Source organism: Ochotona curzoniae, unplaced genomic scaffold, assembly GCF_017591425.1.
Source record: "Ochotona curzoniae isolate NIBS_2020 unplaced genomic scaffold, NIBS_Ocur_1.0 scaffold_2453, whole genome shotgun sequence".
In the NCBI taxonomy this organism is placed as follows: Eukaryota; Metazoa; Chordata; class Mammalia; order Lagomorpha; family Ochotonidae; genus Ochotona; species Ochotona curzoniae.
The window spans coordinates 14,671,817-14,699,732 of NW_024467094.1; the positions used below are offsets into that span (position 1 = coordinate 14,671,817).

The following is a 27,916-nucleotide window of genomic DNA, read 5'->3' on the forward strand; positions in this document are numbered from 1 at the left end:
CCCAGAGGAAGCTTTTGGCTTTGGTCTGGCCCTGGGATTGTCGTTGGAGCTCTCTGGGTAGTGGCTCAGTGGATGGAGAGAAGGAAAGACAAAGATCTTCCACCTGCTGGTTCACTACCCAAGTGGCCACAGCAGATGAAGTTGTGCTGATCTAAAGTCAAGAGCTTCTTCTAGATCTCCCACGCAGATGCAGGCTTTTGGCTGTCTTCTACTGCTTTCCCAGGCCACAGAGAGTTAGAAGGACAGCCAGGACACAAATGGTGACCATATGGGATCCCAGTGCATGTGAGGCAAGAACTTTAGCCACTAGGCTATCATGCCCGGCCCCCAAGTCTCCAACTTCTAAAAATGGTATGCATAGGGAAGTTGTGACATAATGCAGTAACAGTCGTCCAAATCAAGGACGTCAACTGGTTGCTTATTGAAATGGCAACATTAGAACAATTCCATGCTTTAAATTTTTTTTCAAGATGTTTTAGAATTTTATTTGAAAGGCAGGGAAAGGGAGGCAGAGATCTTCATGTGCTGGTTCACTCCCCAAATGGCCGACTTCCAGCTGGGTCCTGGCTCTGCTTGCAGTTCCTGCTGTTGTACACTTTGAGAGGCAGTAGGGGGCGCTCACGGGGCTCAGCACTCAGCCCTGATTGGTGCAGGCCTTGGGATTGAACCAGCTGGTGGAAGACATCGTCTGCCTCTCATATGTTAAATGAACTGACAGATTTTAGATGTGAGCGTGTGAGGACATTGCCCAGGCAGTGAGGGGCTCTGGAGCTGGGGTTTGATTAGCTTCTGGATGAGCCCACCACTAGGTCCATTTCCTAAGCCAGCTGGACTTAGCAAATGGCCACAAGGCATTCTTGTCACTTGGTGGTGCAGGTCTGGTTGTAGCCCCTAGCGCCAGCCCTTGCCCTCCCCCTCCCTGACCTGCGCTGCCGGGGGTGTTCATCCTTCCTCTTTTCAGGCTTTCAGGGAACAGGGTTCCTCCTTGTTCACAGTAAATCCTCCCCAGGAGAGGAAGTTGTGTTTACTGGACAAGAGGTTGCCATCGCCAGGGCTTTTACATCTGACATTTCTGGTCAGGCTCTAGGCTGGCCTTGTACAACTGAACATCGAGGAATGCAGCAATGGGAGCAGTGCCCAGGGCTGTGCCCTGAAGGAGCCCCAGAAGCAGGGTAAGGACCAGGGCAGCCTGGTCCCTGGCTGCCCAGTGCCCAGTTGGGTCTTAGCTGAAGATGTAGCCTGTGGTTGCCAGGGCAACCAGCAAAATGCTGCTCTGCTGAGCTGGGCATCTCCTGCCTGATTTCCTCTAGGCTTCATCTATTGCTATGTGAAACCTTACCCTAAAACTTAGTCACCTGGAACAATTCATTTCATGTTTATTTGGCTCACAGATCTGTTATATGGGCAAAGCCAGGAGGGCAGAGCTTAGCTCTGCTGTGCTTGGGAGCAGCTGGGTGGCTGGAGGCGAGGGCTGGGTCACCAGGAGCACAGGCGAATGTCACTTAGACATTCACTGGTTTGTGCTGGTTGCTATTGGCTAAGTGGCTAGCCGGAGCTATGGGCTGGAGCACCACCTCCCCTAACTTTATAGGCAACACGAAGCTTGGGGCTTCCTTCCAGTATGGCAGCTGGATCCTAAGGGCAAATGCTCGCATTCCCCCCTTAAAATTTTGTTTGAGAGCTAGAATAGCTGAGAGACAGGGAGAGAGATCTTCCATCCCCTGGTTCACTCTCCAGATGGCCATGATAGGGTGGGTCAGGCCAAAGACAAGAGCTAGGGTCTCCTGCATGGGTGACAGGACACAGAACTTGAGCCATCACCATCCACCTCCCAGTTATATTAGCAAGAAGCTGGACTGGAAGAGGAGTAGCTGGGACTTGAGGCAGGTGCTGTAATCTATGATATGGGTGGCCCAAGCAGCTCACCCTGCTGCAGGATGAGCATTCTGATTGAGAGCAGGTGGAAGCTGGATCCCTTTGCTAAGCCAGTCTTGAAAATCCTATAGCACTATTCCCTTCATGTGCTGTTTGTAGGGGCAGTCACGCCTTCTGATAGGGAATAGCAAGCGGACCCAGAAATCTGTGAGAAGTACAAGGTCGGCCACAGCCAGTAAACAAGCCCTGGGTCCCTCCTGGCACTGACTGGGGTCTGGGGAGGACTTGGCCATTGTTCTTGCCCAGAGCAGCTTTGCTTCCAAAGGGCAAGACAGGTGCACAGCCGAGTTTGGTGGACATAAAGGAGGGCCTGGGAAGAGATTTTTGGTAAGGTTCTTCCTTGCTTCTGTAGTGTGGGTGATGTATTAGGCCCCATTCTGGTGCCTTACATTCAATCCCAGGTCAGTTTTTATTTTCCAGTATATACAATGAGTTCGTTGTCTGCAGTCTATAGGAGAAGAAATGCAGGCACAGAGAGCTGGTGCAGTTTACCCAAGATCACACAGAGTCAGAGCTAGGGCTGGATGCAGGCAGTCCAGCAGTGCTGATCAACCCCGTGTGCTAACCACGGCTTGCCCTGCCTCACCCGGGGCAGGGTGGGACTCTGTGGCAGAGAATGCAGGCCCGTGTGACTGTTCAGTGCCCCAGGCTGGCGAAGCAGGCTCTGGCCTCACGCAGTCTCATGGTTTCAGTATTGAGCAGTGTTTTCTGTGCTGGGAGGTGGAAGCCCAGAATGCTGTGGCTTAGCGCCTGTGCTGTCTACACTCGCCATTCAGGTCTGATGCTTGGGGGGCTTTGGCCCTCTGGTGAAGGAGCAGGAACTAGGGTTCTGTTCTCTTCTGTGTCTGGAGCCTTCCTGAGAAAAATGTGGCTGAAATAGTGTTTTCTATTAATTGTGGTGATTGTTATTTTGGGGAGGGAATGGGGAGAAGGCAGGTGCTGATGCAAAGGTTGATGCTGTGGATTCGGCTACATCTGGCCACAGATCCAGGCTGGTTCTCTTGCTGGCTGATTGGCCCGGGCTGGTACCTTCACCTTGGTTTGCCCTTCTGTAAGTGGGAGTGATAGGAAATGAGAGGGCACAGCACAGCACCGAGTGTGGGTCTGCCACACAGCAGGCAGAGCGTCATCTCTCCCTTTGCCCTGGCTTCCTGCCGTGTGCCCAGAATAGACCATGTGTTCCAAGGAGTCCAGCCAATATATCGTAACATGAGGTTTTTACTGCCCTTGTTTCTAGATGTTCTACTTCTAGTAATGCAGTCCATGCTTATGACTGTTGGCAGTGGTTCCCACAGCTCAAGTCCTATAGTTCTTTCTGCAAGTAGCAGCTGTCCCTCAGCCTCCTGCAAGTGCTCATAGTGATGAACAAGGTCAACTGCAAATGGTGATGGTTGTGGTGTTCCTGAAACATGGCAGATCCCAGGCTACTCCCTCCGGAACTCAGATCCTGCTTCCTTCCACACTGCCAGTAAAGCAGGGACAGGGTAGAATTCAGAACTCAGGCTTCCTGTGCCTCTTCACTGACCTCCAGTCCCGAGGGGTCACCCAGCCATGTACCCAAGGAGGAGTCCACGTACACCCCTCTCTCATGGGCGATGAGAAGTTGAACGGGCCATTTGTGTACGTGTTTCCAAAGTCACACCATCTCCCAGCCTAGAAATGCACTGACATGACTACCAAAAGGCTTACAGGCTAGGTTTTATTTATTTTAAGATTGGTTTGCTTGGAAGACAGAGTTAATGACAAAGCTTCCATGTATTGCTTCACACTCCACATGTCTGTAGTAGCCAGAGCTGGGCCAGGCTGAGGCCAGGAGCAGGGAACTCCCTGTGGATCTCCCACGAAGGTGGCAGGGACTTGAGTGCTTGAGCCATCACCACCTGTTGCCTCCCAGGCACACGAGCAGGAAACTGGATTGGGAGTGCAGGGGGAGACACAATCCCATGGGCTCAGATATGGGATGTGGGCATCCCAGGCAGGGGCATGAACCTCTGTGCCACTATACCCACTCCAGGTGTTTTAAAAATTTAGAGGTCGGTTGGAGGTGGCACGCACAAACCTCTATCCACTCTGGAAACTAGAATCTCACGCACATGCTGTGAATGTGGAAGGGGACCTGTGCTGGGGTCCACATGGGCTGGAGAGAAGGATGTGACAGGGTCCTGAGGTCCATACATAGCTTCCTCTCCAGGGGACAGGACTGCAGTAGAAGTCAAGGTGGTGGTTGGACGAGGGTAGCTGCTGGGCTCTGAGCATCCACTGTGTGCTAAGAACAGTACATACTTCATTGGCCATTGCAACAACCTATACCAGGTAGCAGGATCCCTGTTTCTTTAAGGAGAAGGAGGTTGAGGGTCCAGCAGGTGCAGGAACTCATGCTGGTTTGTACAGTGAGAGGGTTGAGGTTTGGATCCTGCTCAATCTTCATGTCCATACCCACAGGACCCAAAACCTTACGTTTGAACTAGGGCCATGGCTGCCAAGTTAAAGGCCATGTTGGTGGCTGCATAAGCTTGAACAAAGAATCTGGTTTTCACATCTGGATTTTGCTTCTCCTTCATGAAGCTGTGATCATGGTGCCAGGCAGGTAGAGGTGTGAGTGGATGCAATGAGATAATCATGAACAGTGCCTATAGTAGGGCCTGGCACAGAGCAAAGGACCAAGTGATGTTTACCTTGAATTACTGAGCTTCACAGATAATACTGGCAGAGGAAGGGAAGAGATGCCAGAGGCTCAGGGAGTTGTCATTGGGCCACCTGTGTCTAGCTCTTGTCCTGCCGAGCAGCAAAGCGGACCCAGCGTGGCCTCCTTGAGGGCAATCCACAAGAGGGAATCTTGTCTCCTGAGCTGAAACTCTAAGGGCTAGTTCTGGAATGGTCTCACCTGTATGCTTATCAGCTGGTCTCCTAGCAGTCGTGCTTTCCTGTGACTGCACTCTCAGCACTGCCTTTTTTTTTTTTTTTAAGATTTATTTATTTTTATTGGAAAGTCAGATATAGAGAGAGGAGGAGAGATTGAGAGGAAGATCTTCCGCTAATTCACTCCCCAAGTGGTCGCAACGGCCATTGCTGAGCTGATCTGAAGTCAGGAGCCAGGAGCCTCTTCCGGGTCTCCCACACAGGTGCAGGGTCCCAAGGCTTCAGGCCGTCCTTGACTGCTTCCCCAGGCCACAAGCAGGGAGCTGGATGGGAAGTGAGGCTGCCAGGATTAGAACCGGTGCCCATATGGGATCCTGGCACATGCAAGGTGAGGACTTGAGCCTCTAGGCTACCGCATTGGGCTAGCAGTGTGTCTTTACCCTTCCTCCCAGATGGGATCTACTTTCCCAGCCTCAAATCCGGGCTGGCCTTGTGGTGAAGTGTCCAGTTCTGGGTCCGCAGCTTAGATGACCATCTTGGTTTTGCTCTCTAGGAGTGCCTGCTTCCCTCTCAGGAAGTAGCTCAGTGGGTGACAAGAACACTCTGAGGGGCAGCAGCCAGGTGCCTGGCATGCAGCAGAGGCCATCTCAGGCCTTCCAGCCCCAAGGCTGCCGGCAGGTAAATGTAGGCGTGGCAGCAAGCCTGGTCAGCGCAGCAGCAGAACCACCCAGCTGACCCTAGCTCCAGATACTGACTTTCAGCAAGCACATGCGGTGGTTTTAAGTCATTGTGTTTTGGGGGTGATTTGTTGCCTGGCAGTAAGTAACTGATGAGTTATGCCCCACGTGTTCTTAAATGACGAAAACCAAGTTCCAGGGCAATGAAGTGGAATGGGTGTGACTCTGTAGGCAGTGTGCATGGTGCCAGCTCACAGGATGGCACTATGTTTCTGTTTTTCTTATTGGAAAGGCAAATTTACAGAGGGAAGGAGAGACAGAGATCCTCTGTCTGCTGATTCACTCCCTAAGTGGCTGCAATGGCCAGAGCTAAGGTGATCCTTAAGCCAGGAGCCAGGAGTTTCTTCTTGGTCTCCCACACAGGTGCAGGGTCCCACGGCTCTGAGCCATCCTTTTCTGCTTTCCTTGGCCACAAGCATGGAGCTGGATGGAAAGCGGAGCAGCCAGGACACAAACTGTTGCCTCTATGGGATGCTGGTGCATGCAAGGTGAGGATTTAGCTATAGGCTATTGCGCTGGACCCTTCTTGTGTGAAGACAGGATTCTCTTTGTAGTCCTGGCGTAACTAAGAGAGAGATTGGGCTGGCAGGGTCATTGCACTGAATGCATAGCACAGGAAGTGTACAAGGGTGCATTCTGAGTACAGCCTTTCTGTTGCTAATGTCCCTGGATGCTGAATTCCTCAGCTCCATCAACCCCATGGAGACATGCTTGGGGGTGGAGATTTTACGGGCCAGGCATCCACATCCTACGGGGTGGAAATTGGCTACATGAACTCACCCACCTGCAAGGGAGGCTGGGAAATAGGGCTCACTCTGTTCTTGAGGACAGAAGTGAGAAGGAAAGACATGTGAGCCTTGGAAAGAACTAGTAATCTCAGCCAGCACTGATTCCCATCAGCCTCCTGCCCTCCCAGGGCCTGCAGGATGCTAACTCTCAAGCCCACCTGTCTCCCGGACTCTATCCCCTGCATCCCGCTGCAGCTCTCACTCGGATGTCCCCTAAGCGTGCCCCTCCCAAAGGACCCCACCCCTCTCATAACCGATGTCGCGGCGAAGGTAGACAGCTGGTGAACTAGCCTGGATTCCCACCTGGTCTCACAGTCGGAGCTCTCCGCCCATCACTCCTCCTGCCCTGGTCACCCTTGAGCCAATTCATCCTGTTTCCGATGACCTCCACCTGCTTGTGACCACAGCAGTTTGGGTGGCTTCCCAGGTTGCCATGGTGAACCGTGGCCGGATCTGCTCCCAGGACCCCAGGCAGGCCAGGGTTCCCAGAACTGTGCACAAGCTTGTCCTAAGCAGAAGTCTTCCCCTTGCGTACACATAGCAGGTGCATTCACTCACCCTTTGAGAGAGCTCCCACGTCATCTCCTGCAGCCAGCCCAAGGCTCCCTCTCCCACGCTCACTCCTGAACCCAGAGGGAGCTGCTTTTTCATCTGTCTCAGCACTTGCTGTGTGTAACCAGGTGCTGGTGTTGGAGGCTGCGTGTAATGGGTACTGGTATTTGAGGCTGTGTAAATGGGGTGTTGGTGTTGGAAGCTGTGTGTCACGGGGTGCTGGTGTAGGAGGCTCTGTAATTCGGAGCTGGTTTTGTGGACTGTGTTAATGGGATGCTGGTCTTGGAGACAGTAATGGGGTGCTGGTGTTGGAGGCTGTGTGGAACAGGGGTGCTAGTGTTGGAGATTGTGTGTAACCAGGTGCTGATGTTTAAGGTTGTGTGTAACAAGGTGCTGATGTTGGGGGCTGTGTGTTAATGGTGCTGGTGTTGGACGAGTGTTAATGGGGTAATTGTGTTGGAAGCTGTGTGTAACAGGGTGCTGGTGTTGGGGGCTGTGTGTAATGATATACTGGTGTTGGAGGCTGTGTGTAACGGGGTTCTGGTGTTGGAATCTGTGTTAATTGGGTGCTGGTGTTGGAGACTGTAATGGGGTGCTGGTGGAGGTTGTGTGTAACGTGGTGTTGGTGTTGGAGAGCGTGTGTAACCAAGTGCTGGTGTTGTAGGATGTGTGTGTTAGTGCAGTGCTGGTGTTGGAGGTTGTATTTAACGACATACTCGTGTTGGAGGCTGTGTGTCACGGGGTGCTGGTGTTGGAGGCTGTGTTAATGAGGTGCTGGTGTTGGTGCTGTGTAACTTGATGCTGGTGTTGGAGGCTGTGTGTGATAATGTGGGGCTGGGCTTGGGAGCTCTGTGTGTAAATGGGGTGCTGCTGTTGAAGGCTGTGTGTGATGGAGTGCTGGTGTTGGAGACTCTGTAATTCGGTGATGCTTTTTGGGGCTGTGTTAATGGGGTGCTGGTGTTGGTGACTTTAATGGGGTGCTGGTGTTTGGGGCTTTGTATAGCGGGGTGCGGGTGTTGGAGTTTTAGTTAATGGTGTTCTGGTGTTGGAGGCTGTGTTACGGGGTGCTTGTTTGGAGTCTTTGTGTATCGAGGTGCTGGTTTTGGAGGCTGTGAGTTAATGGGGTGCTGGTGTTGGAGGCTGTGTGTTAGTGGGGTGCTGTTGTTGGAGGCTGTGTTAACAGGGTGCTGGTGTTTCAGGCTGTGTAGCAGGGTACTGGGATTGGAGCCTCTGTCAATTGGGTGCTGCTGTTGGAGGCTGTATTAATGGGGTGCCGGTGTTGGAGGTTGTGTGTAACAGGGTGCTGGTGTTGGGGGCTGTGCATTAACGGGGTGCTGGTGTTGGACAAGTGTTAATGTGGTACTGGTGTTGGAAGCTGTGTGTGTTTCCTGGATGCTGGGGTTGTGGACTGTGTGTGTTAATGGGGTGCTGGTGTTGGAGGCTGTGAGTTAATGGGGTGCTGGGTTTGGGAGCTGTGTGTAACGGGGTGCTTGTGTTGGAGGTTGTGTGCCAATGGGGTCCTGGGATTGGGAGCTGTGAGTGTTAATGGGGTGCTGGTATTGGGAACTGTTTGTGACAGGGTGCTGGTGTGGGAGTCTGTGTCATGGTGTGCTGGTATTGGAGGCTATGTGTAACGGGGTGCTGGTGTTAGAGGCTGTGTGTGTCAGTGTGGTGCTGGGTTTGGTTCTGTGTGTGTTAATGGGGTGCTGGACTTGGGAGCTGTGTTAATAGGGTACTGGTGTTGGGGGTTGTGTGTAACCGCGTGCTGGTGTTGGAGGCTGTGTATAACAGTGTGCTGGTGTTAATGGAGTGTTGCTCTTGGAGGCTGTGTTAATGGGGTGCTGATGTTCTAGGCTATGTGTAATTGGTTGCTGCAGTTGGAGGCTGTGTTTTTGGGGTGCTTGTGTTGGAGGCTGTGACGGGGTGCTGGTTTTGGAGGCTGTGTGTGACAACGTGCTGGAGTTGAGGCTGTGTGTGACGGGGTTGTGTTGAAGGCTGTGTATAATGGAGTGCTGGTGTTGGAGGCTGTAGGTGACAATGTGTTGGAGTTGGAGGCTGTGTTATAGGGGTGTTGGAGGTTGTTAATGGGGGGTGGTGTTGGAGGAGGTGTTAATGGTATGCTGGTGTTGGAAGCTCTGTGCAACGATATACTGGTGTTGGAGGCTGTGGGTAATGGGGTGCTGGTGTTGGGGGCGGTGTTAATGGTATGCTGGTGTTGGAGACTAATGTGGTGCTGGTTTTGGTGGCTGTGTTTAACGGAGTACCGGTGTTGGAGGCTGTGTTAATGTGGTGCTGGTGTTGGAGGATGTGTGTTAATGGGGTGCTGGTGTTGAAGGTTGTGTTTAACGATGTACTCGTGTTGTAGGCTGTGAGTAACGGCATGCTGGTGTTGGAGGCTGTGTGTGATAATGGGGTGCTGGGTTTGGGAGCTCTGTGTGCAAATGGGGTGCTGCTGTTGGGGGCTGTGTGTGACGGGGTACTGGTGTTGCAGGCGGTGTGTAACGGGGTGCTGTGTTGGATGTTGTGTGTAACGAGGTGCTGATTTTGGAGGTTGTGTTTATGGGGTGCTGATGTTGGAGGCTGTGTGTAATTCAGTGTTGCATTTTCGGCTGTGTTAATGGGGTACTGGTGTTGGTGACTGTAATGGGGTGTGGGTGTTGGAGTTTTTGTTAATATGGGTGCCGGTGTTGGAGGCTGTTTGTAACAGGATGCTGGTGTTGGAGGCTGTTTGTATCAGGGTGCTAGTTTTAGAGGCTGTGAGTTAATGGAGTGCTGGGTTTAGGAGCTGCGTGTTAATGGGGTGCTGGTGTTGGGCGCTGTGTGTGACAGGGTGCTTGTGTTGGAGCCTCTGTTAATTGGGTGCTGCTGTTGGAGGTGTTAATGGGGTGCTGGTGTTGGAGGCTGTGTGTAACTGAGTGCTGGTGTTCTATGTTGTGTGTTATGGGGTGCTGGTGTTGGAGGCTGTGTGTAATGGGGTGCTGGTGTTGAAAGCTGTGTAAATGGGGTATTGGTTTTGAGGTTGTTAAAGGGTGCTGGTGTTGGAGACTCTGTTATTGGGTGCTGGTGTTGAAGGCTGTGTTAATGGGGTGCTGGTTGGAGACTGTGTAATGGGATGCTGGTGTTGGAAGTTGTGTTAATGGATGCTCGTGTTGTAGGCTTTGTGTGACAGGGTGCTGGTGTTGGAGGCTGTGTGTAACGACATGCTGGTGTTGGAGGCTTTGTGTAATGGGGTGCTAGTGTTGGTGGCTGTGCTAATGGGATGCTGGTATTCAAGATTGTAATGGGGTGTTGGTGTTGGTGGGTGTGTATAACGGGGTGCTGGCGTTGGAGGCTGTTTTAATGGGGTGCTTGTGTTGGAAGCTGTGTAACGGGGTGCTGGTTTGAAGGATGTGTTTAATGGGGTGCTGCTGTTGGAGGCTCTGTGTCACACGGTGCTGCTTTTGGAGGCTGTGTGTGTCAGTGGGGTGCTGGGTTTGGGAGCTCTGTGTTTTAATTGGGTGCTGGTGTTGGGGGCTGTGTGTTAATGCCACAATGCTGCTCTGCCAGGTGCTTTCTCTGCATCAGCTGAAATGAGCATGTGGTTCCTTCCCATTCTTTCTGCCTGTGTAGTTAGTTACTTGATTTATATTTATGTGTTGAGCCACCATTGCTTTCCAGGAATAAATCCCACTTGACCCAGGTGACTAATCCTGAAGTATGCTGCCCAGTCTGATTTGCTACTGCTTTGTTGAGAATTTTTGCAAAAATCTTCAAAAGGATGTCTGACCTGTTTTCCTTGTGTGTGGGACCTTCACCTGGCTCTGGCGTCTGTGGTACTTGCCTTGCAGGATAAGCTGTTCAGTGTCCCTTCCCCATCAGTTTCTTAAGAGAAATGTGAGAAGTGTGGGCACTGGTTCTCCTTTTTAGAAATGATTGACTTATTTTTATTTGAAAGGCAGATTTACAGAGAGATATCCTCCATCTGCTGGCTTATTCCCCAAATGGCCACAGTGGCCAGAGCAGAAGTGATCCAAAGTCAAGAGCCAGGAGCTTATCCCAGACTTTCTATGTGGTTCAGGGTCCAAGGAACTTGAGCTATCCTCCACTGCTTTCCTAGGCTATAAGCAGAGCTGGAGCAGAAATGGAGCAGCCAGGACTTGAACCAGTGCCCATATGGAATGATGGCAACAGACAGAGGATTAGCATGCAAAGCCACTGTGCTGACCATCAATTGTTCTTTTGAGACTATTTTCCAGGCCTGGTGTGGTAGCCTAGAGGCTAAAGTCCTGGCCTTGAATGTGCCGGGTTCCCATATGGGCACCGGTTCTAATCCCGGCAGCCCCATTTCCCATCCAGCTCCCGGCTTGTGGCCTGGGGAAGCAGTCGAGGACGGCCCAAAGCCTTGGGTTCCTGCACTCATGTGGGAGACCCAGAAGAAACTCCGGGTTCCTGGCTTTAGATGGTTCAGCTCCAACCATTGTGGCCACTCGGGGAATGAATCAGCAGATGGAAGATCTTCTCCCTGTGTCTTCTCTTCTCTGTACATCTGACTTTGCAATAAGAATATTTTCTTAAAGACTATTTTTCATGAAACGGTTTTGTCAGTATATGAGTTCTTCCTGGTCTCTCTGTTTTCACCTCCTATCATTTCCCCCCAAATTATCATAGTATAGTCCCTTAGTAACAGTTGCAAGTTTAATTTTGTGCTATTTAAATGTATCATGGCATGGTAGGTAGAGGCAAAGATGGAAGATTTAGTATCATACTGTGAAAATATATTTAATTTTTCAAGAGTAAAGATATATACTGCAGCAGCATATCTATCTCTCCATTTTACAGTTACTATGTGAGAATATATGTATGTGCTTGATTATCTAGATCTGTTTTATACTTTGCATAAAGGCTGTCACATCAGAACACTGATATTTATTCGTATGGGACTAATTACACTGAGCATGATGGTCTGTAGTTGGGACCATCCTTGTTGTAATGGTAGTATTTTATTCTTTTTATGGCTGTGTAGTATTCCATAGAGTATATATGCCATAGTTCTTCATCCATTCGTCTGTTGATGGGCACCTGGGCTTGCCATGTCATCACTATTGTGGATTATGCTGCTACAGATACAGGGTTGCAGGTCACTTTTTCGTTTGCAGATTTCACTTCATTTGGACATAGTCCCAGGAGTGGGATAGCTGGGTCATATGACAGATCAATTTTCAATTTCCATACTGACTTCCATAGTGGTTGTACTAGTCTACATTCCCACTAACCACAGATTCAGGTACCCTTTGCACACATCCTTGCCAGCAATTGTTGTTAGTTGGTTTCTATATGTAGGCCATTCTCACTGGAGGTAGGTGGAATTTCCGCGTGGTCTTTATTTGTATTTCCCTGATAGTTAGGGAGTCTGAACACTTTTTTTTTTTAAGTCTATTAGTCATTTGAATTTCCTCTTTTGAAAAATTTGCCCACTGGTGCAGTAGCTTAGTGGCTGAAGTTCTTACCTTGCGTGTGCCAGGATCCCATATAGGTGCCAGTTTGTGTCCTGGCTGCTCCACTTCCCCTCCAGCTCCCTGCTTGTGCCCTGGGAAAGCAGTCGAGGATGGCTCAAAGCCTTGGGACCCTGCATTCACATGGGAGACCTGGAGGAAGCTCGTGTCTTCTGATTGGCTCTGCTCTAGCTGTTGGTTGCCACTTGGGGAGTGAATCAGTGAATGAAAGATCTTTCTCTTTCCTTCTTTCTATAAATCTGACTTTTGAATAAAAATAAATCTCAAAAAATTGCCCATTTGTCCTTTGCACATTTCTTAGCAAGGCTGTTGTGTTGTTGTTGAGCTCCTGAAGTTCTGTGTAAATCCTGAGTACTGGTCTCCTACCTGTTGTTTAGTGTGCAAAGATTTTCTTCTGTTTGGTTGGTGTCTGCTTTGCTTTTAGTGTTTTCCTTTGCTGTACAGAAGCATCTTAGTTTGATATAGGCCCATTTGATGTTTATTTTGGCTTTGCCTGCCTGTGTCTTGGTGTCTTTTCTAAGAAGTCTTTGCCTATGTCTGTGTCTTTAAAAGTGTTCCCTATGTTTTCCTCTAGTAACTTGATGGTCTCTGGTGCAAATTTAATCCTTGGCTCATTTAGAGCTGATTTTTGTATAAGGTGAAGGGTGGAGGTCTTGTTTCTTCTGCAAGAGGATATCCAGTTATCCGAACAGCATTTGTTGAAGAGTTCGATCTTTCTGCGTGGGCTACTCTCTGTTCTCTTGTGGAGGATTAGTTGGCTGTTCAGGCGTGGGCTCACTCCTCAGCTTTCTCTTCTGCTTTGTTGAGCTCTGTTTTTGTACCAGTACCAGACTGTTTTGATTAGCACATCTCACAGTCTGGTTTTGTGATTCCTCCAACTTTGTTTTTTATTAGGATGGCTTTTTCATGGTTTTTTGTTTCCTGATGAATTTTTGCACAATCTTTTCTAGCTCTGAGGAGAATGTTGTTGGGATTTTTATTGGGATCGTATTGAATCTGTTGATTCCTTTTGATAATAAAGGAACCCACGGAGCCATCGGGTCCAGGCTTTTGTTCAGAGATTTCTGATGACTCATGTGTAGTCAGTTTGTGATTTAATTTCAGAAGTTTCTGTTTCCAGGAATTTCTCCAGTTCGCCTAGGTTCTCCAGTTTGTTGGCATAAGATTGTTCACTCTTGTGACCCTTTTTATTTCTGAAGAACCGGTGGTGGTTTCTCTACTTTTTAATCATTTTAATGATTTTAATCATTTCACTCTGTTGGTCCTTCTTGCAAAAGGTTTATCAATTTTGTTGGTCGTTTCAGAGTTTTGGGTTCATTGATTTTCTGTAATACTCTTCTGCATTTATATTTGCAGCTTTGCTGTTTTTTCTTTTCTTTGCTAGCTTGCTTTAGTTATTTCTCTATCTGGTTCCTAAATTTGTATAGAAGATCATTTAAGCTTATCTTTGTGAATGTAGGGATCTAAAGCTGTTACGTTTCCCTGGTTAGCATCATACATAACTATGCTGTGTTTTTATTGCTTGCCAGCATTTTCCCGCTCCCCTGTGATTTACTTTTTAAGATTTATTTTATTTTTAATAGAAAGTCAGATATACAGAGAGGAGAGACAGAAAGATCTGCTATCCGATGATTCACTCCCCAGTGGCCATGACTGCAGTTATGCTGATTTGAAGTCAGGAGCCCAGAGACTCTTCCGGGTCTCCCACGTGGATGCAGAGTCCCAAGGCTTTGGGCCGTCCTCCACTGCTTTCCCAGGCCACAAGCAGGGAGTTGGTTGGGAAGTGGGGCCACTGGGATTAGAACCGGTGCCCATATGAGATCCCAGCACATGTAAGGCAAGGGCTTTAGCCACTAGGCTACCACACTGGGCCCCCCCTGTGATTTCTTAGATTCACTGGATAGGTGTATGTTTGATTGCCACAGATTTGTGCATTTTCTAATCTTCTGATTACTGATTTCTAATTCCATTCAATTGTAGTCAGACACTTTGCAGGGTATCATTTTAAACTCTAGTGAGACTTCAGTTTGTGGCCTGCCTTATGGTCCATGCCAAGACACAGTCCCTGGCTTGGTGCTACCTTCTGAACACAGTAGGCACTCAGTATACCCAACCAGGCAGGGCCTTGACCGCTGATGAGAGGGAGGTCAGAGCCAAGGCCAAGGCCTGGACCTGTAACCACACGGTCTTGGGTGAATTCCTTCACCTCCATGTTGTGTCTTCAGTGGGATACCCCACCCCTGTGCCTAGGACCTTGCCTGAGGAAGGGAAGGTGAGGCCAGGCATGGAAGGCCCTCTGAGAGGGTGGCACCTCTGCTGCTTGCTCCCACCTTCAAAGTCCCTTTTTATTCTAGCTGGCACTGTGAGATTTAGACACATGCTGCTTCCCCACCCGAGAACCTTCCAGCCAAGGAGAGAGCGACTGGCCCGGGATGTGCACCTGCCCCTGTGACCGGTGTGAGCTGACGTTCTTGGTACATCATGGGCTGCTTGCAGGCTGCTCTGCCCACACCCTGTCTAACCCTTCTCTTCCTGATCTCGCTCTAGCACCTTGCCCCAGGCACTGGAGGACCGCTCAGAGCATGTGTGAGCCCCAGGACTTGGCAGACTGATTCCTCGGCTCGCCAGGTATATTCTTGCCGGTGGCAATGAAACCAAACCATGCAGTCCATTCCTTCGTTAATACTAACCCTTTTAATTTAAATTAATAGCATTTCTGGAAGACAAACGCAGTTGATAGAAAATATAAAAACTTTTCCTGTACAAATTTTACATCACATTCAAAAAATGCAAGTGTGTGCCCCGGGGGTGCACAGGATGCGTGGTTTGCACACACTGAGACTCCCCAGCCACCCCACGATGAGGTCTCCGACGCAGAACTGGCTCACGGGACTGGCTGCAGCCAAGCGTGGGCACAAAGAGAGACACCACGCAGGGGCAGAGGACGTTCGACCTGGTGACAAGCAAGAGCCAGCTTGGCCACACTGCCCACAGCGACCCCTGAACCTGCTTGGGTTCAGTCCCTAGCACTTGGTGGAAACCCTGGGGCTGTGGCTTGGGGTGGGGCTGAAGGCTTCAGGTGAGGCTGCGATCAAGGGTTGGGGGTGCTCCACTGTCGGGCCTGGTGTCCCACTGGGGCCTTCTCCACCTCCTTCACAGTTGGCCGTGAGGGCTGAATTCACAGTATCTGTAATCCTCCGCGTGTTTCCAAGGCAGGCATGTCCTTCGCACCCCTATTCACAGTTACTTCGATAGAGAGGGCAAGGCGGGGAGTTTGGGGAAGGGTTGTCTTTAAATAATAGGCAGTGTGAGAAGAGGTGGCCCCGAGCTCAGGACCTTCGAGGGGAATGGGGAACTGGGCCCCCGGGGGCTTCCAGGTGGCGGGCGGGCATCCCGCCCTGCCCGACGGAGCACCTTAGGCAGTCCTTCAGGCCCCCAGCACTGGCAGAAGACACAGTGTACTGCACGTGCTTAGTGCAAGCTTCCTGCCCTATGGCACTCAGGAGAGGAAGCTAAGTGCAGGCTGGGGCCGGAAAGTGAGTGCATGGACGGGCCCAGCCTGGAGGCTCACTGCTGTGGCCACAGACTCTGTTCTCACCCTATGGAAGGCTGAGGGAAAAGAAGGCGAGGTGGCAAGGCGAGACCCCAGTGCTGCAAGCCCTGGAAAGGTGCAGCTATGTGGGAGGGGTCTGACCCAGCCAGAGGCCGTGGCCCAGCACCGGGGGGCAGAGTACAGTCCTCACTGCCCACTGCTGCTCTCTCCGCCTCTCCATGGGCTGGAAAGAGTGAAGGGCCCCAGGTACGTGTTCCATGCTCACCATGTCCTCTGGGGTGAGCCCATCTTATGGGGTGATGCAGCTAGCGTCTGGGGACGGACCTTGTGGCAGGAGGTGAGGAGGGGTGTTGAGGGGCAAAGACCCAGGCCCCACCTGATCTGAAAGCAGGGTTGGGGGCTACTCCCCTCACCCCCTCCCTTCCTGTCTGTCATGGGCAGGTGAGGGGGCCTCTATCCCCTGGCCCCTGCTCTGGTTTAAAGGGGAACCACCAGGAGGCCTGATGGCGCCAGGGAGGGCCACCTAAGGTCAGGGCACAGGCAGAGACTTATAGCATGGATGTGGGGTACCCTGGGCTGGGGCAGGGCCAGGGTGGGCCGTGCTGGAGCTTCTGGCGGGACCATGACTGCGAAGGGGCTCAGGGACCTGCTATTGTCTGCTGCTCCAGGCCCTCCTGCTAGCATAACTGCTGGGCAGCCCTGCGCTCTGGGCACTGCGATGGGGCTGTGTCTAAAGCCGAGGCCCTGTGCCCCGTGGCTCCAGAGAGCTACTTGGGGGCTTTATGTGCACCGGTGTGGCTGTGTCACCTCACAGCACTAGGAACCCTGGCTAGGAAGCAAGACACTGTGTGAACTCCAGCAGCTGGGTCCGAGGGCAGGAGGGGAACGGAGCTCTCTGGGAATTCCTGACCCACACCAACACCCAGGTTCCTTCCCAGCCAGGGTCTCCTCTGTGAAACAAGGAAGGAACAGTGTTGCTTTGATGAAACAGGTGGGCATGCCCAGTGCGGGGGTTTAGGGCTTGTGTGGAGAATAGCCCCCCATCATGGGCTTTGCTTCTTTATGGTCTGGGCCCCTTGGCGCCTGCCTGCCTGCCTCTGCCCAGTTTCTATTATTACTTATCGCAAGACACCAAGGACACAGGCAGAAACATACATGTAAACATTGGCTGTCGGTCAGAACAGGTGGAGTCAGGGGCGGGGTGCAGCAGATGTGGCTCCAGCCAGCCCAGAGACCCAAGTGTTTTGTGGACAAGGGGTCTGGAGCGAGAGGTGAGGAGTGTCTGGATGTCGTGGCGTTGGTCTGGGTGTGTCAAACACATTTGAATAAGGGAGGCCGCTGGGAGCTGAAACGCTGCGCCGTCGGTTACATCTTTGGGTTACTGGACTCCAGGACCCCCAGGCCAAACCTCTCAAAGCGGGACACAACTTTGCTGCTGTTAATGCTGCAAAGAGGAACAAAGACATGGGTCACTGTCCCGCTCGTCTGGAGGAGGGTGAAGTGACACTTGAGCAGATTGCAGAAGCTCTGCGGGGGGGACCCTGCCCTGACCAAGAAGTGAGACTGCTCGGCCCAGGACCTAAGCAGAGTTGCTGGCCCCTAGTGGAGGGCAGTGATGTGGCTCGTTCACCCCCGAGGGCCCCAGTACCCAGCCCACATGGTCACTGCCATGGGTTCTTGTCTCAATTGGGTTCCCAGTGGTCAAACTGGGAGAGGAGGGGAGATCTGGCTCCCAGGATTGGGAGTGACAGCCTACGCTCCAACACGTGGCTGTCTAACAGTGGGGGCTGCCAGGATGCAGGTTGGGATGTAGCTTTCCAAGGTGCAAATGCGAGATCTGGACTGAGCAGGCTGTATATCCGGCGGGTGGGTGGGTGGAGGTGAATCTGCATTTAGCAGTGCAATGACTGGCCGGCCTGCACAGCCTCAGGCGCTGGCCTGTGCAGCATGGTTTTCATTAATGAAATGGCCACAACTTCTCAGGGAGCACGGCTCAGCATACAGCTGTTTGGAGCCAGCGTCTTGTATGGCCACAGAGCCATGCATGTGTCTACCTGACCCCACAGTGGGCCGGGGAGCCAGGAACCCTGCAGGGGGACCCTGGGATCCCGGTGCTGGCCTCCAGGCAGCTCTGAGATCAACCCACTCCTTGTTGGACATGATCCCCACCGGCTCCAAGCCAAACAAAATCCCTCACACCCAGCAGGGAGACAGCCCACCAGGGTGTTAGTAGTGGGAGAGGCCAGCCCCACCCAACCCAGACAGCCCTCAGGCCGGTGGAGGGAGGAGGAGGCAGAAATCAAAGTCCCATCCGGGAAGGCGGTTAGAAGCTGCTGCAGCTGCCGGGTTTGCGAGCTCAGTTAGTGGGGTCCTCCGTGAGGGTTACTCGGCACACGCGGAGAGGGGAGGGCTGGTTTAAAAAGGAGCAACAGAAGGCTGGAGCGGCAGCGAGGGCATCCCTCGGGTTAGTGCCCGCGTCTCATGGCGCATTTTAGTAGAATCCCAGCGCCGGGTTGTCGATTAGATGCATGCAAGGCAGCCAGGCCTACAACCTACGGGAGGGAGAGAGAAAAGGGAAGGGCGGTGTCAGAACCAGGGGTCAGAGGCCAGAGCAGAGACAGGTCTGCTGGCACAGGGACCTGTGCCAGCAGGGAGCGAGGACCTGCAGCAGCCCTCTCCAGGGCAGCCCCAGGCCACGGCTAAGTAACTGGGCCACCGCTTCTGCACACTCGATGCAGACTTCTTGGAGCTGACCACTGCCCTCGTTGGATTCTCTCTCGGGCTGCAGCATCCATGGGTCCCCAGGGGTAAGCCCCTCTGCCAATTACACAGGCCTTGCCCCATGCTGTGGTCTTTTCTCAGCTATTGAGAGAGATGGCCGAGCCCTTGTCCCTCCCTCGTGGCCCCTCCAGCTGCGTGGGAGTGAAACACACAGGGTGGCGAGGCTGGGATGCAGAGGGCACCGCAAGCGGCAGAGGATGCGGCAAACGACAGAGAACACACTACTCCTCCAGGGCCGGACAGCAATTCTTATGCCCGTAGCGTCCTCTCCCGTAGTAGCGGCTCCGCCAGCGCCTGCCAGTGCCCCAGGTGGGTCGGGGAAGGGCACGGTTCAGCCCCCGTGGGCGCCCGATGGACAGTGGAGGAATGAAGACAGCCAGGCCAACGTGTCCGCCACCCCCACCCCCCAGAATAAAGATCCACAGGACCGATGGGAAAGAAAAGAGAAAATGAGAATTAGAGGCAGAGCAGCAGAAGGTGGAAATCACGAATAGGCGCTTTGGAAAGATTCGCTCGGGGCCCGTGGCAGCTCTCCTGTCAGGGGCTGGGATTCATGGCCCTGGGTAGGTGACACCCTCTCCGACTCAGTTTCCCATCTGTGAGATGAGAGGGAAATTGGACCTCCCCATCTCTAACGCCAGGCCTACCTAGTACAGCCTCTCTTAAGTGGATGGGAAGGCCAGGGCCCAGGTATGTAACCGAGGTGCCAAGGTCTAACAGAACTCTGAGAAACCCTTGCGCCCAGGCTCTGGGGGAGGACGCAGACCTTCTTGGCTTGGGGTGCAGGGAGAGGCCTTGGCTGGTTGGGCTTGCAATGCTGTAATCACTGCCTCACCCGTTCGTGTACCTAACTGTGGTAGGGCTGTGTCAGGAGCTGTGACAGAAATGACAAGACTGTCCTATCTGGTGGAGGCCGCATTGCAGCGAGTATCTGCTTGTCTCTACCTTAGCGAGACCAGTCTCCCAGCAGTTGGAAGCCCAACCTTGGCCATCCGTGTATCCTGGGCAGATGTGTAACAATGGTTGAGAAAAAATCCACACCTCCACGACTCTATTCTGCTGCTGTATATTTGTAGCGGCCTCCACGCCATCTGAAGAGCAAAATGCTGCACGTGGCACTGCGTTAGCAGATAGAGCATCCCCAAACTCAGCCACGGTATCCACACTTCTGAGATTTCTGCTACTTTGGGCTTGTGTCTGGGTGATGCATGCTAGGCCTTAAAGTTTGCAACTATTTATCTCCTCCCAGAGTGCAGCCTGCACCTATTTGAGTGGTTTTCACCGTTCTAAATGGCCACAGGGAGAAGAAAGTCACAGGAGACTTATTTGTGTAAGCACCTGGAACAGGCACAGCGCCAGCTCTGCGCCGACAGGCTGTGCCCTGACGGGCTGTGCCCTGCGGCTCCCCTGGTGTCGGAGCAGGGCTGAGTCACGGTGACACGCAGACTTTGTACTTCCCTGTGTCTTGCAGCTCCTGAAACACTGATGACCTGACCCTCGGTGCCCTGAGGCTGTCTACCCTGGATGTGGTCCCACACCTATATATATATTTTTAAGCACAGTGACTAGGGCCTGGACTTGTCCAGATTCTCCAAGAGAATCAGCCAGAAGCCAGAGTGTGCTGCAGGAAACCAAGGGGTAAGAGGGTGCAGGGGGCGCATAGCAGCCTCCAGAGCCCAGAGGGTGGGGTGGGGGGTTTACACAGGCAGGGAGACACCCACCTGCACCCCAGGGCGGTGGACCCCTAGTGGACAGCTTATGTATTGCTCTCTTTAAGTGATCCTGGCCATGTCCAGGTCTCTGCTTGGCCCCTTCCTGGGCAGATTCTGCCCATGGTGGGGCCAGGGCTGGGCTGGGAGTAGTGATTTCTGATGTTTCATAGACACAGGCTGAGAGTTTTAAATTAACACAGACTCGTCGAAATAAACTTGGGAACAGTTAGTTTTCCGTACTCCCCGCATGAGAGTCACAGCGGCAGACAGGTGCCAGCTGCACACAGGGCACTTACTCAGCTGACTTCCAGAAGTGGCCAGGGTGGGAGAGCCGCCGGTTTAGCTTGGGCAGCTTCTCCAGCATCTCCATCAGCAGGCTGAAGCTGGGTCTCTCATGTAGGTCAAAGGCCCAGCAGGCAGACAGGATCTCCTGCAAACACAACAGGTGTCAGTGGGGTCGGGGTGGCCTGCAAAGGGTGCCTCCTGTACTCTTGAGGAGGTCCTTGATGGACAAGAGAAGGGCTGAGGAACGGCCGTTTGGAAAGCGCTCATGTGCTTCCAGTTCAGAATGAAATGCATGAACTGGTCTCCTCCCTTCTGCCTTGCGCTCACCCTGCAAGTCTGAGAGAACAGGACCTGTGCTGAGCAGAGCGACCATGGGACAGAAGTCAGGAGGCACAGTGGTTGAACATCCATGCCTCGGCCTGACCAGCAGGGCGGCGACACAGCTGCTGTCCCAGGACTGAGGTGAGTACCCCAGCATACCCCTTTTCCTTTATGGGCTGGAGGGAGGAGGCTTGCACACACCCATGAGGAGTCTTCTTAAATACAGTTGCATTCTGTGGGGTTGTCTGCATATCAGAAATGCTGGAGACAGAGTGTAAGATTGTCTCTGGAGGCTGTGCCCCCTGGGAGGCAGCAGGGTGTGGCCCAGAAAATTGGCCCCAGCCATCCACATGGGAGCCTGAGATAGAGTTTCTGGCTTCTCCTTTGGACCTGGGCTGTTGCAGCTAACCAGCAGATGCAATAGTTGTCTCTCTTATACATATGCCAAAAAAAGAGAGATAATTAACTATGAAATTCTGCAGTGTGTGGACCCAATTTTGGACTGAGAGGGAAAATAATAAAGGGTAACAGAGATGGGGGCTCACTAGGAAGGACCAAATGTTTAGTTGGAATCTCAAAACAGAAAACAAATTTCAGGGTGAGAAATGATCAAGGAAATTAAAAAGGAATTTCACTAAAGGAGAGAAGAGCACCCGGAAGTATACTCAGATGCATTTTTATGGAATCACCCCAGCAAGGACAAGGTGGGATGCCACATGTGCCTGGTGTATAGAACATACCTGCCCGCTGGCCCTCGGGGCTCTCCCTGTGTGCCATACGCTCACATAAAGACTGCCCAGCTGCCTGCAAGCCTAGAGCAGTGCCTGCTGGTCAGCTGCTTCAGGGACACGGGGAGGGGCTCTCCCTGCTCTAAATCGTGCATGCCACTGGCCACAGCCTCCAACGGCGAGGTCAAGAAGGATACCCTGACAGCGATGCTGCTGCTGGGCCTCCTCCTCGTGCCAGTCCTTCCATCAGTTCAGAACACTGGCTGCATTCCAGGACGATCCAAAGAGCTTTATGAAACTCAGATGTTTCCCAATTAAAGCTGGTGCTGAGCCCAGGCCCTGCCGTCCCGAGCTCTGCCCTGCTCCAGGCCTTCCCTGGAGTCAGACTGAAGTCCTGTCTGCTGGTTCCCTTAAATGCCCACAACAGCCAGGTTGAAGCCAGAATACAAGCTGGATCTCCTGTGGGTGGCACCTGCTGCCCCCAAGGTGTGCGTTAGCAGGAAGCTGCCATTGGGACCGGAGCTGGGACATGAACCAGACACTCCCCTTGGGGCGTGCAGATTAACCCCTGCCCTGAGCACCCGCCCCAAGCTCTGGGCAGCAGAGCCTGACAGCAGGCAGCTACTCACGCTGACTTCCTTGCCCAGGCTGATGGAGGCCAGGAGGCGCTTCGTTCCTTCCCCACTGCCGATCTGCCAGATCAGGGCCTCTGCGGCCTGGTTCTTGAAGGGCCAGTCTCTTGCTTGCAGCTCATACCAGATAGTCCTGCAGGGACCCAGACACACAGTGAGTCCCCAGACCACCCTGCTTGGCTGGTGGGCGCTCTGTGCACAGAGCCCCAGGCTCCTCCTCCAGCCTTCCTCCCGCTCCAGCTCTAGGATGCTCCCAGGGGAGGTGGGTCCATGTTCCTGCTATGCTGGCAGCCCAGAGGATGGGCAGGCTCCAGTGTTCAGGCACACACTGCTGCCTGAGCAGAAGGCAAGTTCTACCAGGACTCAGCCCCAAATCCTGTCTTGACTGAGGGTCACAAAGCTCCTGAACGAGGGCCAAAAACCACCAAGCCCAATGCCTGGCACCCCTTGTGCCCAGGTGGAAGTTCAGGGAGAAGGTAGCAGAACTGAGTCTACCTCTGTGGGAGGGTCCTGAGACAGTGGAGTGGGGCTGGAGGTAAGCCTGACTCAGCCGGACCCTGAAGACTCGGTCAAAAACAGACCAGGAAATTGCTCATTCTATGTTCTATGTTGACGCAACGTTCAGATGACAGTGTTTTCCCTACACTGAGCTAAACATTGGTTGAGCTACTTCCCCTGGCTTCCTTTTCTTAATGTGGTCCCTGGTTCATGTTATTTTCTATAGTGCACCCCCTGCCAGCCTCAGCTCACCCGAATGCGTAGACATCAGCAGCTTTGGAGAAGGGCAGCTGGTCCTCGTCCTTGCCAGGCACCATCTCACGCACAATCTCGGGAGCCAGGTAGCACAGCCAGTCATGGGACAATTTCAGCTGGTTTTCACGCCTGCAGGCCCAGGGGTTGGGCTCTTAGGCAGGCAGCACACAGCCTGTCGAGCTCCCCACATCCCTGAGCCAACAGAAAGACGACCGGACCCAGCACACGGGCCCTCCCCTGGCACCGGGGATGCTACTGGGAAGTCACAGCCAGGTTTCACAGGGAAGTGGTCAGAGCATGGGGATTGGCAGGGCCCTTGAAGATACCTAGTTATCCAGGCTGAGGGTAAGGTGCCCACCTAGACAATCTTTGGTGCCCGGGAAAGGCAGTGCATCTACTTGGCTCTGCAATGGCTGCCATTCTATGTGTCCCACATGCCCAGGAGGAGACTGAACCCCAACTCCTGGCTTCTTCAAGATCTGAGTAACCTTCAACACCCCTTCTCTCACCAGGTCTGTGACTCCCAGTTCCTCTGGCTAAGCTGGGGGTCAGCCAGGGAGGGAAGGACCCAGCTTAGCCTGGGAATCAGGTTATCAAGGCTGTCCTGCAGGAACTTGCTCTGCAGTCACACACAGCCCAAGGGCTGGGATTGTGGTGGGACCCTGTGCCCGTCAGCACCTTGTGGCCCACCCTGAGGCCCACGGCCAACTCACCGCTCCTCTCGGAACACGCCCGAGATCCCAAAGAGCCCAAAGTCTGTGATGACCACCTTGCCATTGTCGTAGAATACGTTCTTTGACTTGAGGTCCTTGTGCACGATGCCCTTGGCATGGAGATAGCCCATGCCCTGCAAGAGAGTGAGGCATCCATCAGGGGCATGGGACCACGAGGGACAAAGCCAGGTCCAGGGCTGGAAGCTTTGTCCAAACCCCCTCACTTCAGTCACAAGTAAGGTAGGGTGTGGTTCTGTTACCACAAGGGAAAACAGAGTGGTACATGCTGGTTTCAGCCACCCTTGACTGAGGGTGATGGCCAAGGGGTGGCCGTGGGTGGGGAGCCAGGAGGGCAGGGCATATGCAGCAGTGACGCCATCCTGGTTGACACACAAGGGGCCAGTGTTGTCAATGTGGTGGGTAAAACTGCTGCCTGCACACTGGCAGCCTGTATGTGTGCTGGTTCAAGTCCCAGCTGCTTCACTTTGAACATAGCTCCCTGCTAATAAGCCTGGACAGCAGCAGAGGATGGTCCAAGCCATTGGGCCCCTGCACCTATGTGGGAGACCTGGAAGAAAATCCTGGCTCCTGTCTGGTCCAACCCTGGTCATTGTGGCCATCTGAGGAGTGAACCAGTAGATATAAGATCTTTATTTCTGTTGATTTGAAAGGCAAATTTAGGTTTTTTTTTTTTTATAAAAAGGGGAAGGCTGCCTGTGCTGAGCCTTGCTCTGGGAAGTGTTCAGGAGTCCCATGCCCAAGCCCTTCCTATCATCAAACTGAGGGCTGGGCACTGCTCTCTCCATGGATGACTACAGGTCATTCCTTTGCTCACACACCCAGCAGGGGACACCAGAGAGCCCCATTTTATGGCAGAGGTGGGTGACTCAGAAAGGACAGCTGACCCAGTTTATGTTGCACAGCAGCCCACCCCTCTCACTGACCCGATGGCCAGGAAGCCCCTTTACCTTGATGATCTCTTGAGCGATCTGCCTTGTCTTGTTGATGTCCAGGGACGTCTTGGGGTCTCTCACGAATGAGTGCAATGTCCGCCCCTTGCAGAAGCTGTTGAGGGTGGTAGAGGTTGCTCAAGTCTGGGGCTGTGCCGCCTCACCCACCACTGGGCACCCAGGCTGCCTGCCTCTGGGGGCCTCGGCACCCCTTGACTCTCAGCCACAGAATCTGTTTTTCAGCAAACTGGGTGCCCACTCCTGTTGGGGCCTGGCCTGGATGTGCGCACATAAGTGCACACACTCTACAACAGGACACCTGGCAGTTCTGAACAGCTGTCCTTGGCAGGTTCAAGGCAATAGGCCAGGACATGCATGGCCCCTTGGGGCCACAGGCAGATGGCTGGGACTGGGGTTCCCCAGGAATCCCTGGAGCTGTTGGGGCTGTGTTTTCACACTCCTTTATGGCAGGAAAGGTCTGTGGTGAAGAGGAAGCACGGGGGAGGGGAATTGGGATCCTGGGTGCTCCAGCTGCTCCTGGGATGAGCTCCCATCCAGGGAGACACTGGCCCATCCCAGCTCAGGCAAGGGCTGGGGATGGCATCTTGGGGTTCGGAGAGCCAGGAGCTGTGAGTGGCTTCAGCCGGGCACTGGCCCAGCCCCAGCCTTCGAAGCCGTCTGTGGGAGTGAACCAGAGGCTAGATTGATCAATCCCTCTCATTTGGGAGTGAATTCATGGAGGATCTGCCTGTCTCTTCCTCTAATGTTGCCTTTTAAATAAATAAAATCTTAAATGAGCAAGCAATAGTCTCTTCCTGGAAGGCACACTTAGCACAGTGGGTGTGTCTACTTTGGGGGGAGAAGTGTCCGGGAGTTGAGGAGACTGGCTTTAACTGTACACCTTTTATGGAATGTTTAATGTATGTCTTCATGTCAGTGGGGCGCTCACACCCTGTTTTTGGCTTTCTCCCCTGTGGATCTCTGCATGCATGCTTCCTCACCCTTCTCCCATGAGTGGCGGGGCTCCCTGGGGCTACCTGGTGATGATGGCCAGGTGGGGCGGGTTCATGCATGCGCCCATGAAAAGCACTACGTTCTCGTGGCGCGTCTGCCGGTAGTTCATCACCTCCTTCTTGAACAGCTTCAGGTGGTCCTGGTTGTGACCGTCCATCTCCAGCAGGCGGATGGCCACCTCACCATGCCAGCGGCCGCGATGCACACGGCCCCAGCGGCCCTGCCCGATGGGCTCGCCCAGCTCCACCTGCTCAAAGGGAATATCCCACTCCTGCAGGTACACGCTGGTCTGGCTGGCCTTGCGGGAGATGGGGCCACGCCAGGGTCGCCGGGAGCTGGGCAGGTCGTCCACCTCGTCCTCATCGTCTTCTGCCTCTGACTTGCTGGCCTCTGGCTCCTCCGCCTAAAAGAGAAGCAGTGGAGGATAGGGAGGGAGGGGCAGCAGGGCTGGCCTGGGCCACTTCTCTGCTGTTCCCTGGGGGTGCTGACCATGTAGCAGAGGCTTGGGGCCACAGAGGAGCCCAGGCTCTGGCTTGCTGAGGCTCCTGGACAGGCCACCTGGCTTCCCTCAGTGCTCTCAACCACAAAATGTGCTAACAGGCCTGGTGAGCACTGTTGACACTCTGTCTACCTACAAGGAACATGTGATGCTTGGAGGAGGGGCCAGCACTGTGGTGCATCATGTAAACCTGCTGCCTGTAACTCCAGCATCCCATAGGGAAACGGGTTCAAATCCTGGCTGCTCCATTTCTGATCCAGCTCCCTGCAACTCAGACAGTGCCACCTACATGGGAGACTGGGCCGAAGCTGTTAACTCCTGGCTTTGGCCTGGCCCAGCCCGGGCCACTGCAGCTATCTGGAGAGTGACTCAGCAGATGGAAGCTCTCTCTCTGTCTCCCCCAACTCCTCTCTCACCGTAGCTGTTTCAGCCAAGATAACAGAAACAGAACAATTATCGCATGCAGGGGACAGTGCCAGCAGGCCCGGCAGGGGGATGCAGCCACATCCATCCTTTGGGTTTCCCTGGGCATGGATGCAATTTCTGATTCTGTGGGCAGGAGTCTGGCAGCTGTGCTGTACCAGGCGGCCTGGGGCCAGACTCAGCCAATGCTCTTGTTCAAGTTTCAAGATAGTGGTTCTTGGGCCTGGTTATCATCAGGATGAACTGTGGTTCTGGCACACCCACTGAGTCAGCCTCTCAGGCCAGTGCCCAGAATGAAGTCTCAAACACAGGAGGAAGCCCAGCTCTGCTGTGCACCTCCTCCCCACTCCCCATCAGGCACATCCACCCTGCGTCTGACCCATGATGGCCAGCATCCTGATCACCAGCAGGCTCCGAGCAGGGGAGTGGAGAGCCGAGAGAAGGGGGGCCTCCCCACTCACCTCTGCCCTATGATCATCCAGCATGTCCATCTGGGGCTGCTCCTCTGGCCTAGGAGTGAAATAGGCTTGGTCAAGGGAGCTCCACAGGGTGGGGAAGCTCTGAGATGGGGCGGGGGGATGCGGGGACTAGCCAGCCTGGCCATAGGACAGGGTGGGTGGAGACCAAGGAGCAGCCCTCTGCCCGGCCTCAGTCATCCCAGGCTGGCTTGAGGGGATGAGAGGGTGCAGGGATGGGCAGGAACCTCAATGCCCCTTTCTTGGCTGACCCTTAGGCCAGGGTTCCTCTGACCCCGGCTCTGGCAGCCCTGGCCCTGGAGAGCTGGCCCCTCCCTTGGGCCAGGGCAAACTGAGGGTGTGACATCTTTCTCAGGGTTCCAGCAACACTGTAGAGAACAGAGGCTGAGCCCATGGCACTGTCTCATGCCAGCCAGAAGCTGCCTTCAGGGGGTTTCTCCCCATGCCCTCTCCACCCCTACTGTCTCTAAGCCTTCCCAGTTTTAACGTGCAGGCCCCCCAGTGCTGAGTTCCCTAAGAAGGGACAGAAGAACCCCCTCTAGCTGGGCTGACCTGGCCCAGGCACAGGGTAGAGTCTGAAAACATACAGATGGGGGTGGGAAGGGGGTCAGGGGGCATGGGAGGGACAGAGATGCCTACCGGACGCTGTTGGCTGCATCGGGGAGTGGCACTGCCTGTGGGACGGCCGAGATGTCTGCAGGGAACAGGAAGCA

At 53.4% G+C, this 27,916-nt stretch overlaps 1 protein-coding gene across 4 annotated transcripts in view; it reads right to left on the minus strand.

Annotated features, from left to right (window-relative positions):
- Positions 1-17,064: 17,064 nt before the first annotated feature.
- Positions 17,065-27,916, minus strand: part of KSR1 (kinase suppressor of ras 1) — a 116,703-nt gene continuing 105,851 nt past the window's right edge. For 2 of the 4 annotated variants that reach the window (XM_041001352.1, XM_041001350.1), the window contains exons 12-20: positions 27,843-27,897; positions 27,189-27,237; positions 25,829-26,208; positions 24,810-24,906; positions 23,842-23,975; positions 23,126-23,257; positions 22,373-22,508; positions 20,706-20,839; positions 17,065-17,360 (exon numbers count right to left, since the gene is read on the minus strand). In XM_041001352.1, coding sequence (XP_040857286.1) covers positions 17,282-17,360; positions 20,706-20,839; positions 22,373-22,508; positions 23,126-23,257; positions 23,842-23,975; positions 24,810-24,906; positions 25,829-26,208; positions 27,189-27,237; positions 27,843-27,897 — 1,196 coding nt within the window. In that variant the 3' untranslated portion in view covers positions 17,065-17,281. Of the gene's footprint in view, positions 18,469-20,705; positions 22,509-23,125; positions 23,258-23,841; positions 23,976-24,809; positions 24,907-25,828; positions 26,209-27,188; positions 27,238-27,842; positions 27,898-27,916 lie in introns of those variants that run through there. The other 2 variants (XM_041001351.1, XM_041001349.1) reach the window with 2 other exon arrangements.